This window comes from Pogona vitticeps, chromosome 1 (assembly GCF_051106095.1).
Source record: "Pogona vitticeps strain Pit_001003342236 chromosome 1, PviZW2.1, whole genome shotgun sequence".
Taxonomy (NCBI): Eukaryota; Metazoa; Chordata; class Lepidosauria; order Squamata; family Agamidae; genus Pogona; species Pogona vitticeps.
In genome coordinates this window covers 291,901,559-291,915,612 of record NC_135783.1, presented here as the reverse complement: position 1 = coordinate 291,915,612, position 14,054 = coordinate 291,901,559, and the positions used below count along the sequence as shown (strand labels likewise).

Genomic DNA, 14,054 nt, shown 5'->3' with positions numbered 1-14,054 from the left:
GAAAGAGCAGCCTCGGGAAGGCCGGGATTGGCTGCCCGTGCGCCACGTCTGGGGCCTGGAGAAGAGACGTGAACACGTGACGCTTTTCTTCTCACGCCTCGAAGCATGCGCGTTTCTCTACTGGAGCTCTCGGTCGCCCCTGTCTAGGCGTGGTTGTCTAGGCGCCCCATACGCCTCACATCCCTCGCTTCCTACTGAGGTAACGCTTAAAAAGAACCGTCGCTTCTCCGTGCGCCGATTTCTTTCTTTTAAGTCCCTTGAGGGTAGCGGGGCGGGGGAAGCTATCGCCTCCAGATACTATGCAAGCGACTACAGCTACCATAATCCCCTTACCATCGACTATGGTGGCTAAGGCTGTAATGCTCTTTATGTGTGACTGCCTAAGGAAAACTACGGTACTAAGAAACTTCAGCGGGGCCAAAACGCAGCAGCCAGACTGCTGACTGGGGCTGGTCACACGGATCATATAATAATCCCCTTGTTACAGCAGCTCCACTGGCTGCCAGTCAGTTTCTGGGCACAATTCAACGTGCTGGTTTTAACCTATAAAGCCCTAAATGGACAGAGTCCAAGCTATCTCAAAGACCATATCGGCTTTTATTGAGCCTGCTTGGGCATTAAGATCACCAGGAGAGGCTTTTTTTCTCCGTCTCACCACCTTCACAGGTACATTTGGTGGAGACCCGGGAGAGAGCCTTCTCTATTGCTGTTCCCAAACTTGTGACTGATGGGCAACAAAGAATACAAAAATTGTGACTTCTTAACTAGTGACACTTTACTGCTGTAATTTAAATAATTGCACTCACATTGGCATATGTAAAAGAATACGGTTCTGGCCGGTTAATTTTATATATATATTTTCTTTTTATTACTTGAATAAAATCAGATTATTAATCTTTCTTCCACGTATTCACATTGATCTTTGAAACAATCTCTTTGATTGGGGAAGTTTGTTTTGCTCTACAGTTCAGTTTCTCTACTGCTCAGTTGTGTCCTCAAGTTTCTACCTTGGTGATTATTTGCCTTGATCTCAATGTTTTTCATAGTTTTGTTGTACTGTTTTTTGGATTTTTTTTACAGTTTATTAATATTGTGCATATATCAAAATTCAGTATCTTTTTAAAAAGATCAGTTGATGTACAGAATTGGATTTCATCAAGTCTTTTATAATTGGGTAATTATGATAAAGCAAGTTAAGGGTTTGAAGTAGATGTGTTGACATTTTCTTATCTCAGAATATTTGGGGTATCATTTGTTTACCTTGAAAGTGGAAGGTATGAATGCATTAAAAGTAATTCTAACACAAGAAAGCCAGCTGACATCAATGACATATAATTTCTGGGTGCCATATAACATGTGAGCAGAACATGAAAACAGGTTGTCCAAACTTTGTGCAGAGGCAGCTGTGATCTAAGTAGTGAAGGGTACCTTGCCCTAAAGAGCAAGATGAGATGTCCTCCCTGCTCAGGTCATATGCAGCTGGTGACCTTGTTTTTGTCTATCTATGCATATTTCCACTTATCTAATCAGAACTTTGTTTGGGTTCCTTTTGGTTACAGTATTTCAAGGACAATGTATTTGTTCTCAATAATTTGCTCAAGCTTTTAGAAACTAGAGTTTTGTTTCTCTATGACAAACTGAAAAAAAAGCTTCTGACTGCCTTGCATAATTAGGTTTCTTCATATTGTATATTTTTGACGACAAATATGTTTGTGTGCAGAAAAAAGTTAATAAGATACAGACTGGATTTCTTCCTTCATATCAAGAGTGTTGCACAATTTAAAACTGTATTATATTATGTAATAGATTGTACTACTGGTATATGTATGTATAGATTGATTTGGGAGCTTTGCTAACTTCTAAGTTCACCTCATTATTTAGGTACACTAAGCAAAATGATGACCTTGATCAATTTTCTGCAAATATCCTCCAACAATCTAATGGTAGCTTGTAAAAACCTACTTAAATTCTCCTGCAAGTTGAATGTAGGGGTCACAGGCACAGCATTGGAAGAAACAAAGTCATTCACATCATCCTATAGTCCTAATCCAGACTAGGGAGTGGTGACAGTGCTTACTTTTGAATAAAAAGAGAGATGTACAACATATTGTTTGCCCCTAAGGAAAATATTCTTTGTATTAAATATATAGGCATTACTCTCATTGGTTTCTGAGGGTGCACATTTTAGGCATTTTATGTGTGGGCCAAAGCAAGTGAGGATTTTCTTACTATCTCCTGAACAGACATTTAACACTAATATTGGGGGTGAAGTTGCTGTCATCTGTTCCTGCCAGATTGCATCTGAATCTGTTGTGTAGAAAATTAACTTGTTACTGCGCAATTAAAATTTAGAAATAATTCACATAGTTTCTTTGGTAGTTGCAATTGTCCTGCCAAATGATTAAAAAGAATTAAAAAGTAATCATATATATACTGTATTGTCAAATTATCTTGTTATTGTATCACTTTGATTTAGAGTATTGGATGTTGCTTTTTTATTGATATCAGAGGTTTATTTGTGTTTTATCATAGTAAAGTCATTAAGTCTTTTGTATGCTGCTTTGAGTTGATCAGAAGTAGGGTGGGATATGAACTGGAATAATTAATATGAAATAATAAATACATTGGTATGCCACTGGGTTTAGCAAATAAAGCAAATCAACTGATGTTGCATGACTGCACTGTTTGCATGAGAGTTTGCAATGCTGACTGGGATGGATCAGAGTTGAAGTCCAAAATATCTGGAGAGCATGAGATATTGGAGATGGGTGGCATATGGAGAAAAATGTGTATTAGCATAAGCCACTTTGTTAAAACCTAGTGTACATTGTCTGCTCTTTATTGTATTTAATACATATAAGAAAGAGCAAAAAACTCAACCCAAAATAAAAAGAACATACCACTTCTCTAATACAGATAGAACTTTAGGTCCCAAGATATCTGTCGGCAAAGGGGCTCTTCTGTTTCCATCTAATTAGAATCCTATCTGCCTCCTTTCTATTCAGATTTCTCAGAGTTAGCAGCAGACATGAATGTCTGTCTATTACATATGTCTCCCAAATCAGGGACCCAAGACAGCATACAAAATGGGGGGCGGCAAATACCTGCATTAATATATTGAAAATATGGTGATACATATAATAGTATTAAAAGACTATTAAACATAAAACAATTTAACACCAAAAGTATTTGGAAAATACGCATCCGAAAAAATTGAAAGAAGAAAAGTGCATACTCTGCAACCCAATCAGTGGCCAAAAACTAGACGGAGGAGAAAGATCTCTTGCCTTCTGGTCAAAGGACAGCAAAGGCCAACCTAGCCTTTTGTGGTAGAGAGTTCTACAGTGTAGGAGCAGCACTGAAAGTCACTTTCCTGAATCCTAATGAGATGTTTCTGTGAGTGCAGTGTGACTTAAAGAAGGGCCTCCCCCAAAGATTCAAAGATTGAGAGAAGCTCAAAAGAAATCTGGAAAGGATGCCAGGATAGACAAAATGTTTCCTGTATTGTTCAAACTCTGATTTTGCAAGATTGAGTTCTTAGAACATCAGCTGTCTTCAGTCAGAATGTGATTGACAAGCTTCATAATGGAGAAATATGATGGATGGTGTAGAACAAGTTTATATGACATGCTCCTGTGTATGTATGGCTCGAAAGAGGAAAAAGGAAAAAATATCCTTGGAATTTTGAGGGGAATTGCAGCTTCTGGAAGAAGAATTATAGCATAGTAATTAAGTTCTTAGTACTGCCTATTTCTAATAATAACATCAAAATGAGTACTATTGAGTCACACCCTCCTGCTTGCACAGCCAGTTAATGTTATGCACCAACTCTGAAAGAAGAAAACAAACTTTCCCTAGACTTGCTTAACTGGTTCAGGAAGAATGAAAACAGCACTAATTATTGAACAGGTATTCTGCAACTTCAAGTTTCCATATGACCCAAGATCAATAATAGTTGTACATTCTTGTGCTATGAAATACGCCCATGGCCCTGTATAAAATTATATACAGCTTCAGAAATTTTCCACTATCTCTTTTCCAGAATTATGACCATGATCCATTATACTGAAACAGATGAAATTAACAGAAGAATTCCATTGGAATCTTATTTCTTTATTTTCTAGTAAGTTTTTAGCTGGTAGGGCGTAGCTATGTTAATAATACTGAGGAGTGGGGAAGAATATTATATTTCTGTCACTTATATTCTGTGCATTTTGTGCTGCAGTCTCACAACAGCTGGCATTAATACCAACTAACATTAGCTTATACATTTATGAGTGAATTTCAAAATTTCTCTAACAAATAGTGTGACTTAAGCCAAGAGATATATTAGGTACCTGAACTATGATGAAGATGACAGTATAAAAGATAGAATATATTCATGTATATACTGAATTTTCCTGTTTTGCTCCAGTATAGGTGAGTACACAGAAGGAAGATCAACTAATAATGGCTGTTCCCATAGCAATTCTTGACTGTGACCTCTTGCTCTATGGTCCTGGCCATAGGACACTTGATCGCTTCAAGCTGGAGGATGTCACTGATGAATATCTGGTATCCATGTATGGCTTTCCACGACAATTCATTTATTATCTGGTGGATCTCCTGGGTGCAAACCTTTCTCGTCCCACCCAGCGATCAAGGGCCATCAGCCCCGAGACACAAATCCTGGCTGCATTGGGTTTTTACACTTCTGGTTCTTTCCAGACACGCATGGGAGATGCCATTGGAATCAGTCAGGCCTCTATGAGCCGTTGCGTTGCAAATGTTACTGAAGCCCTGGTGGAGAGGGCCTCTCAATTTATTCGTTTTCCAGAGGATGATGCATCACTGCAACACCTGAAAGATGACTTCTATGCATTGGCAGGCATGCCAGGAGTGTTAGGACTGGTTGATTGTAACCACGTAGCTATAAAGGCACCAAATGCTGAGGACTTGTCATATGTGAATCGAAAAGGCCTTCATTCCTTAAACTGCCTAATGGTGTGTGATGCTAGAGGATTCCTACTAAGTGCAGAAACACACTGGCCAGGCAGCCTGCAGGACTGCACTGTATTGCAGCAGTCAGCCCTAAGGAACCAGTTTGAAGCTGGTATGCATAAGGATGGCTGGCTACTTGGTAAGTTCATTGTGATAATTGACCTTCTGGAAAGTATATGCTGATAGAGTTTTGTTTGGTTCACTGACATGTAAGACAATATACTTCTATAACTAAATGTCATAGATTTTAGAATTCACCCTTTATAGAGATCAGCGAAATAAAGGTCACACAAAATAAACATGTATTCCTTTTTACCTTTTGGGAATGCTGTTTTCAAATGGGTATCCAGCTTTACTATCACATACTGGAAATCAAACTAGAATAATCTCTTCTTTTATAATCTCTCATTTTTGTGTTTTAACAGGTGATAATTCTTTCTTTCTTTGCACTTGGCTAATGACTCCTTTGCATATTCCTGAGACACCTGCAGAGTGCAGATATAACATGGCTCATTCAGCCACTCACAATGTCATTGAGCGGACATTCAGGACAATCCGGTCTCGATTCCGTTGTCTTGATGGGTCAAAGGGCACATTGCAGTATTCTCCGGAGAAAGCCAGCCACATTATCCTAGCTTGCTGTGTACTTCATAACATCTCTCTGGAACTTGGGCTCGATGTATGGTCTTCCCCAACAGTGGGACAGATGGAACAGCCAGAGGAAGAATATGAGCATATGGAATCACTTGACTCTGAAGCCTATCAAGTTCGACAGGAATTATTGCTCACTCATTTTAGCTAATATTTTGAAGCATACCATAACTAGATTTAAGGAAGAAGCCAAAGCAAGCATACATTATCTTGCTTTTTCTGAACATTAAGCCAGAAGTGGATATGAGAATATTTATTTGTACTATACAGAAAAAACAGCATTAAACTATCATTTTGTATTTGGAATTATTATTTATTTACTTATTTATTTAGATTTATACCCCACCCATTTAGTGAACATACCACTACTCTTGGCAGCTTACAAAATATTATTAAAATCATATAAACAATATAAAACATATTAAAAGAAAATAAACAAACCCTACCTCCCATAAAATCACCCTTCTACGTAAAGTATATCTAATTTAATATGTTGGTTTCCGTTTACCTATTGTACCAGAGTCAGTAACTGCTGTATACCTTAGCTTGGATTTAATGCTCAACCTATATGAAGACAGTTCATCAAGGACACAAATATGAGATCATGATTTATTATAATGGTAAATGTTATCTTTAAGCACTAAAAAGTATAATAAACATCTTGTACATGGTGCCATCAGATTCTAAGCTTTTTTGTTCAGGCTTCTTATTGAAAATCATTATGTATTTGAAAATTGAAAATTATATAAGGATTCTTTTTTCTACGACATAATCTGCCATTGTGTCTGTTTTCTTTAAATTCAGCAACTGCATTTGTGTAAAAGAATGATGCAGAGTCTTTTGTTTCACATATAAAATTTCAGTGTTTGTGGTGAGATGTATTACATTATTTAGAAGTTATATAAAGTATTTAGATTAGTTTAAGGTTATATAAAAGTAATCTTGGAGTCTCTGTCTATAGTCTGAGAATTTTTGGAGAACAGTCCTTGGAAGACTGGAGACAAGCAAATATCATTCTCATCTTCAAAAAAAAAAGGGGGGGAGCACAGACAACTACCAACTTATCAGCTTCACTTCAATACTAGGAAAGATTCTAGATCAGGTAATTAAACAGTTGGTTTGTGAGGGCTTGGAGAAGATGATTATGATTTCTACAACAGTATGGATTTCTCAAAAGCAAGTCATAGCAGACTAATCTTACTTCTTTTTTTAAAGTGTCACAAGTGCAGTGATGGCGAACCTATGGCACACGTGCCACATCTGGCACACGAAGCCCTTTGTACTGGCACGCGAGTGAGTGGCCCACGCACCCACCCTCGTGAAAACAAACCTTTTGATGTGGCTGCAGCTGGGATTCCCCCTTTCTCTTCCTGTTCTGGATCCTTTAACTTCCTGTCTGTCCCCATGATTCCCCCTTTAACTTCCTGTCTGTCCCCATGATTCCCCCTTTAACTTCCTGTCCGTCCCCATGATTCCCCCTGAAACTGCCACTTCCTGCTCCAGTTCTGGTCTTCCGGGGGCACGGCAGCCACTGGTTTCTTCCCCACCCCCTCATTTTGGGCACTCGAGCCGAAAAAGGTTTGCCTCCACTGGATTAGAGCAATGCTTTGTATCTTGATTTCAGTAAAGCTTTTAACATATTCTTGAGGTTAAAAGTCGGCTGGGTGGTTCTATTGCTATGCGGTTTTGTAGCTGGCTGAGGGGCTGTGCTCAAAGAGTCCTTGCCAGTGATTCTTCATCATTGGAGAGATAAATGACAAGTGGAGTGCTACAGTTCTGCCTTGGTCCTGTTTAGGAATACAAATTGGAAGGAGGGGCCTAGATGGCTCTAAGCAGGAAACATTAATTTGATATGGGAAATAAGTTCATAAATGCTTCCAACATGAATGAATAAGTTTTCAAAGTCTGAGGATCAGATTTATCACTTTAAATATATCTCTCATATTACAGCAGAGATATTTCACTGTTATCGTAGATAACAAACAGAGCTCCTAATTTAATAATAGTCCCAGGGATGACAACAGAAGAATGGGAGGGAAATGGAAGAATATAAAAGTGGTAAAAGGAAACAATATGCAGCTCCTATTTGATGTGATATAGGATCACAACACTCATTTTTAATTATGTTTGTATTGTAATCGTGATGCTCCTGGTAAGATTCTTTCGGCATCCTTCAGTCTCGAGAGACTATGGTAACGTGCTCTGTATGGAGGACTTGGAACAGCATCGAGTGTGTCTAAGAAGGTCAGTTTGAGAGTGACAATCCCTTCCACACTGAAGGCAAATACAATCTGCTCCTATCCAACTCCCTTATTTTGATGGTTTTGGGACTGCCTCTTTGCCTCGGCCTGCTGGACAAAGGTCTCTTCAAAATGGGAAAGGGCATGATGCACCACCTGCCTCCAGGCTGAACGCTCAGATGTCAGGGTTTCCCATCTGTTGAGGTCCATTCCTAAGGCCTTCAGATCCTGCTTGCAGATCTCCTTGTATCGCAGCTGTGGTCTCCCTCTGGGGTGATTTCCCTGCACTAATTCTCCATACCGGAGATCTTTTGGAATCCGACCATCAGCCATTCTCACGACATGCCCAAGCCAACGTAGATGTTGCTGTTTCAGTAATGTATACATGCTAAACATTCCAGCTCATTCTAGGACTACTCTATTTGGCACTTTGTCCTGCCAGGTGATACAAAAAATGTGTCAGAGACAATGCATATGGAACGTGTTCAGCTTCCTCTCCTGCACAAAGGGTCCAGGACTCACTGCAGTATAGGAGTGTATAGGACACAGGCTTTATAGACCTGGATCTTCGTATATATGTACTGTCAACTTCTTATTGAGCCATACAGTGGATCCTCGACTTACAGATGGCTTGACTTACAGACTTTTCAAGTTACAGACTTCTCTGGCCGCAAAATTTAGGTTCGACTTGCAGCCGGAGAATTGACCTACAGACCAGAAAAAAACCAAAATGGAACAAAAATGGCCGGTTACGGCATTAATTGGTTTTCAATGCATTGTAGGTCAATGGAGACTTGACCTGCAGACTTTTCGACCTGCAGCCACCATTCCAATACGGATTAATTCCGTAAGTAGAGGGTCCACTGTATTCTCTTTGTAAGTCTAGAGAACATGATAGCTGCTTTGCCAATGTGTTTATCCAGCTCGATATCTAGGGTGTCAAAGATCGTTGAGCCAAGGTACACAAAATCATGAACAACCTCCAATTCTTGTGTGGAAATGGTAATAAAGGGAGGTGAGTCCATGCCCTGGCCCGTGACTTATGTTTTCTTCAGGCTGATTGTTAGTCCAAAGTCTTGGCAGACCTTACTAAAATGATTCATGAGTTGTTGGAGGTCTTCAGCAGAGTGGGCAACAACAGCTGCATCATCAGCGAAGAGGAAGTCCCACATGCATTTCAGTTGGACTTTGGTCTTTGCTCTCAATCTAGAGAGATTCAAAAGATTTCCATCTGATCTAGTCTGGAGATAGACACCCCCTGTTGCAGTTCTAAAGGCATGCTTCAGTATGACAGCAAAAATAAATAAATAAAAAATAAATCCCAAACAGGTTCAGGGCGAGGACACAGCCCTGTTTCACTCCGCTTCGGATGTCAAAAGGGATCTGATGTTGAGCCATCAAAAACTACAGTGCCCTTCATTTCCTCATGAAAGGACCTGATGATGTTAAGGAGTTGAGGTGGACATCCAATCTTGGGAAGTATTTTAAAAAGGACCTCCCTGCTAACCAAATCAAAGGCCTTTGTGAGATGTATGAAGGCCACAAAGAGTGGCTGTTGTTATTCCTTACATTTCACCTGCACCTGTCGGAGGGAGAATATCATGTCAGTGATGGATCTATTAGCTTGAAATCCACACTGTGATTCTGGATAGACTCTGTCTGCAAGCACCTGGAGTCTCCAGCATAACACGGGCAAGCAGCTTCCCTACAACCCTGAGAAGAGAGATGCCACGGTAGTTATTGCAGTCACCCCTGTCTCCTTTGTTCTTATACAATGTGACAATGTTTGCATCCTTCATGTCTTGTGGTACTCCACCTTCCCTCCAGCAAAGACGAAAGACTTCAAACAGCTCAGTGGTGATGATCTCTTTCCAGCAGTTCAGCACTTCTGGTAAGATTATGGCAAATAAATCATTGGTCACCAGTACTACAGATAATGGAAAAATATTAATGCAAAAACCCAAAGGAAAATAGTTTAACTAAATTGGGATAAAATCCTTCATATCTCGTTCCACAGATCTCAAAATAATGATACTTGAAGTTATCTGCTTGGGTATTTGAGAAGGAGCAGCCATCAGTTTACATTATAATGTGCAAATCACATTATAATGTTACATATTCACTATGTGCGCCCTTTTTATTTGGATATATGGAACTACTTCTCATGTAATGCCTCACTGTTGGCCAGGATGACTAGGGCTGATGGGAGCTCATATTGAACAATAATTGGAGGCCTACGGGTTGCCTATCCTGGGCATATCACTTGGATGTTGAAAAGCAATATTCAGCAGTAAATTTCTGAAACAAGATAATGTGAATATGTGCATGATGTATAGTAAATATAGAATAATAGTTTTACATCAGAAATCCATTATGTGATGAGCTAATGTAGGAGTTGACAATTTTTGGTACTCCAGAAGTTTTGAACTACATACTCCTTTACCATTGGGCATACTGACTGGGGCTTCTATGAAGTTTAAAAGATCTGGAGGTCCAAAAGTTCCTCACTCCCAGTCTAACTGTAAGCCCTAGAACTACTTACTGTATAAAGTGTATATGAGCTTGTCCACGCTGAGCATTTGTTCAGCTTGTCTTACATGAATGGTACCAGTACTTTGAATGCTGTTCTCATTGTGCAGGTCTGAAACTGGTGTCAAAAGAGTCAAAATAGGACCAAAAAAACTTCTGGGATTTTTTACAGCACCATTAGATGGTGGTGTATTTGTGTTCTGCTTTGCTCAAGTAAACAACCACTAGTGTGGACAGTAGTGTCAGGTTATATCATGCTGATTCATGTACTATATAGGTGTGTAGCATAAAGATTTCCTATGTGTGTGTTTCTATCAATCATTCCCCCTCCATGCTTTAGGACCACCCCCACCTATTTGTCTTGTTTAGTTTTCTTGGGATATCAGCAGCTCCTCAGTCCTTTTCCTTCCCCTTCTCTTTGGTGCATAATAAATCTAGCCAAGAGGCCCATAGCTACTTGTTTAAAAATGTCAGAATATATTAGTGTATTACTACACCCTACTCTGACTTGATTTTTCTGAGTATTTTTTTAAGTTTTCTTAGGATATTAGATGTTCCTATCCTCAGCTTTCTTTCCTTCTTTCTTTCCTTCCTTCCTTCTTTTCTTTTCTTTCTTTTCTTTCCTTCCGTTCATATAGAATAAATTGGCATTAATGTGCATTGGTGTTTATTTTGAAAATACCAACATACGTCAATACAGAACAAAATCAGTGATGCCCTAACCAGTTTGTTCTGTTTTTTTCTTTTCTGTTTAATTTTCTTAACATGAAATAACTCTTTCCCATTTCTGTTTTTCTTCTACTAACTCTCCATACACATTTTACTGCACAGGATGTTTTACTTCAAAAGTAAGCATTGATTTAACCATGCAGTTAAAAAGTTCAAGTGTGAGCAAATTTCAAAATAAACATAGGCAAATTCACTAAGTAAAATAGGTACATAGATAAACGTTAGAGACTGGTGGATGAGAAACCAGCAGGGGAAGAAAAAGAGTGAAATGGATAGGGTGAGAGTGAGGAGACAGGAAAAAAAAAGAGTAGAGGCAATCAGAGTTGAGAGTGAGGCATAGGAGAAAGATTCCAGATATGTGTGAACGGGTATCAAAACGGTCCAATGCATTCTAGTACATACAGCTACAAATACCTTCCTCATGTGGGTGCAAACACTGGAATTATCTATTCAAATCATTAAAAAAAACAAAACCCAAGAACAAACAGAAAGAGCACCACTGTGGATGAGTCCTATGTTGTGTCCATGTTGATGTTTTATATTTACCCAGTGTCCAATGGATTTTTCAGAGTCATTTTCACTCTTTTCTTAATTATTCAGTTTTCTTTTATCTTTGCTCCTATATATAAGTTAACTGCTTCCATAGATCTTCTGGGATTCACAGTGGGGAGTCAAATTCCCACCCGGCCTCTGGCTCCACAGTGAGATACCTAACTCACTGAGCTATCTAGCCTCATGTGTGGGGTTAGCACTGCCAAATTAATTCTGAAACATAATGGCCCAAATCCAGTTGTTTAGTGTAGTGAATTACAATCAGCTTGGCTGATTAAATCTATGGAACTTACAGAGGAGTTAATTCACCAAATCCACATTGATTCAGAGGCCTAGTATAGTGCAATTTATTACATTAAATGAGGATTTTGGCCAGTAACATTGTTTTCAGCATTTATGTGTATCGGGTCTCTAAAGTACAGTACAGTATTTGCCCAAAATAGACCTCCCAAAGCATTTTCCTCATTGGCAGGTGCTCTGGTATCTTTTAAAATAAATACAGGTAGAAGGAATAGGACTGTTCCAAAACATATAGGTGTGCTAGAAGTTTGGATTAATGTGATGTATTACTCTGGGCAGAATACGTGCCCTACTCTTTTATGGCAGAATATGGAGTAACAGAATGGTTTCCAATTGGTAGAGGTGTCAGAAAAGGGTATATTCTATCTTCTTACCTGTTCCAACATATAGGTGTGCTAGAAGTTTGGATTAATGTGATGTATTACTCTGGGCAGAATACGTGCCCTACTCTTTTATGGCAGAATATGGAGTAACAGAATGGTTTCCAATTGGTAGAGGTGTCAGAAAAGGGTATATTCTATCTTCTTACCTGTTCCAAGTATATGCAGAACATATATAGAAAATTAGATTACATTCAGATAAAGGAGGAGTAAAAATTGGTTGAAGAAACATACATAATTTAAGATAAGCAGATGCCACCATATTATTGACAGAAAACAACAATGACTTGAAACAATGGCCAATTAAAATATAATAAAGTACAAAAGCCAGGGTAAACATTAAGAAGGCAGAAATAATTATACTTATACATTTATTTTATTTAAGGCATATTTACTCCACCCCCTCTCCTTATAAAGAAGCCAAGGAGGCTTGCATCATTAAAATACAATATTTAGAAGCTAAAACAGCAAGTATTTAAAATAATCAAATAAATACCACAGGAAAAATAGACAAAATCCGTATCAAAAAGAGATACAAAGGAACAAGGGAACACTTTGTTTAAAAATCCCTCTGAGACAGCCAGTCACTAAGGGGAAGCCTGTCTGAAGATAAAGGTTTTCATCTGCTTGCGGAAGGAAAGCAAAGATGGGCCCAGCCTGCCTTCCTGTGGGCGGGCATTCCAGATTCTGGGTGCAGTGACAGAGAAGGCCCTGTCCTGTGTCTTCATTAAACACACCTGTTAAGGTGGTAGAACCAAGAGGGAGGCCTCCCCTGGTGATCTTAACACCTGGGCAGGCTCATAAAAGGAGACACGGTCCTTGAGGGAGCTTGAACCCAAGTGGAGCTGCTGTAATGGGGGTTGCATGATCCCCATAACCAGTTCCAATTAATAATCTGGCTGCAGCCTTTTGGACCCACTGAAGCTTCCAATCATTTTCCAAAGTCTATACAATAAAATATTTTATTATAATACTGGAAAAAGTTGAAGGCAATAGGAAAAGAGGAAGACAGAAAAATAAATGGTTTTTATACGGGAGGATACTGAAACTGTATTTTAACATAACTGTTACAATCATATGTGCTGACAACACTTGGAAACTTCATGGAAATTTCTCTATGTACTTGCAAAACATAAACACTGCTCTGTATCTATGCTCTGTATCTATACCACAAATGCTCTTGATGTACTTTATCTCAAATGTACTTTATACTTGTACTGTATACTTGTATTTTTACTACACTTTGTATTTATGCAATGGTCCTAATGTATGCCTTTCCAAAATTTTCACCTAGCCCACATTCATTAGATGTTTTACAAACTTTATTCTGTTTTAACTCTGCCTCAACCCAGACCTGGGAGCAACAAAGACCATTCACACCTACCGTAGCTGATACTACCACTTGATAAGCATTTATGGGCTACATAGAATAACAATGTAGTTCTTTCCTCCTATCCATCTTTTGGGTGACGCAGATGGCCCATCATTGGAATGCTTGGGGGCGGAAAGACAACAAAGTAACATATACAAATAAGACATAGAATTGAAGGTTACATTTCAGGGCTCAGGAAGAACACACATAAACATATCAATAGATAAGGGAGATTGTTCCCAGACTTTCAGGCGCATCTTGGGCACAGGTCAAAGAAACATCAGGGCATAAAATGGATATTTTATTCTGACCAATAGGTTG

General features: G+C 38.9%; 1 protein-coding gene across 2 annotated transcripts; it reads left to right on the top strand.

Annotated features, from left to right (window-relative positions):
• Window positions 1-65: 65 nt before the first annotated feature.
• Window positions 66-6,304, top strand: HARBI1 (harbinger transposase derived 1). Of its 2 annotated transcripts, none has more exons than XM_020798912.3 (3): window positions 66-199; window positions 4,420-5,119; window positions 5,406-6,304. In XM_020798912.3, exons 2-3 carry the CDS (start codon window positions 4,450-4,452, stop codon window positions 5,780-5,782), a joined length of 1,047 nt encoding a protein of 348 aa, XP_020654571.2. In that variant the 5' UTR covers window positions 66-199; window positions 4,420-4,449; the 3' UTR covers window positions 5,783-6,304. The 2 variants fall into 2 exon arrangements, with proteins under 2 accessions (XP_020654571.2, XP_020654562.2); XM_020798903.3 differs by having other exon boundaries at window positions 71-199; window positions 4,415-5,119.
• The last annotated feature ends 7,750 nt before the right edge of the window (window positions 6,305-14,054 follow it).

What these genes read in the sequence shown, in the direction of transcription:
- HARBI1 (XM_020798912.3), top strand. Translation starts at nt 4,450, where the DNA reads ATGGCTGTTCCCATAGCAATTCTTGACTGTGACCTCTTGCTCTATGGT. An exon ending in TAAGGATGGCTGGCTACTTG is followed by an intron (nt 5,120 to 5,405) that starts GTAAGTTCATTG and finishes GTGTTTTAACAG; the next exon opens with GTGATAATTCTTTCTTTCTT.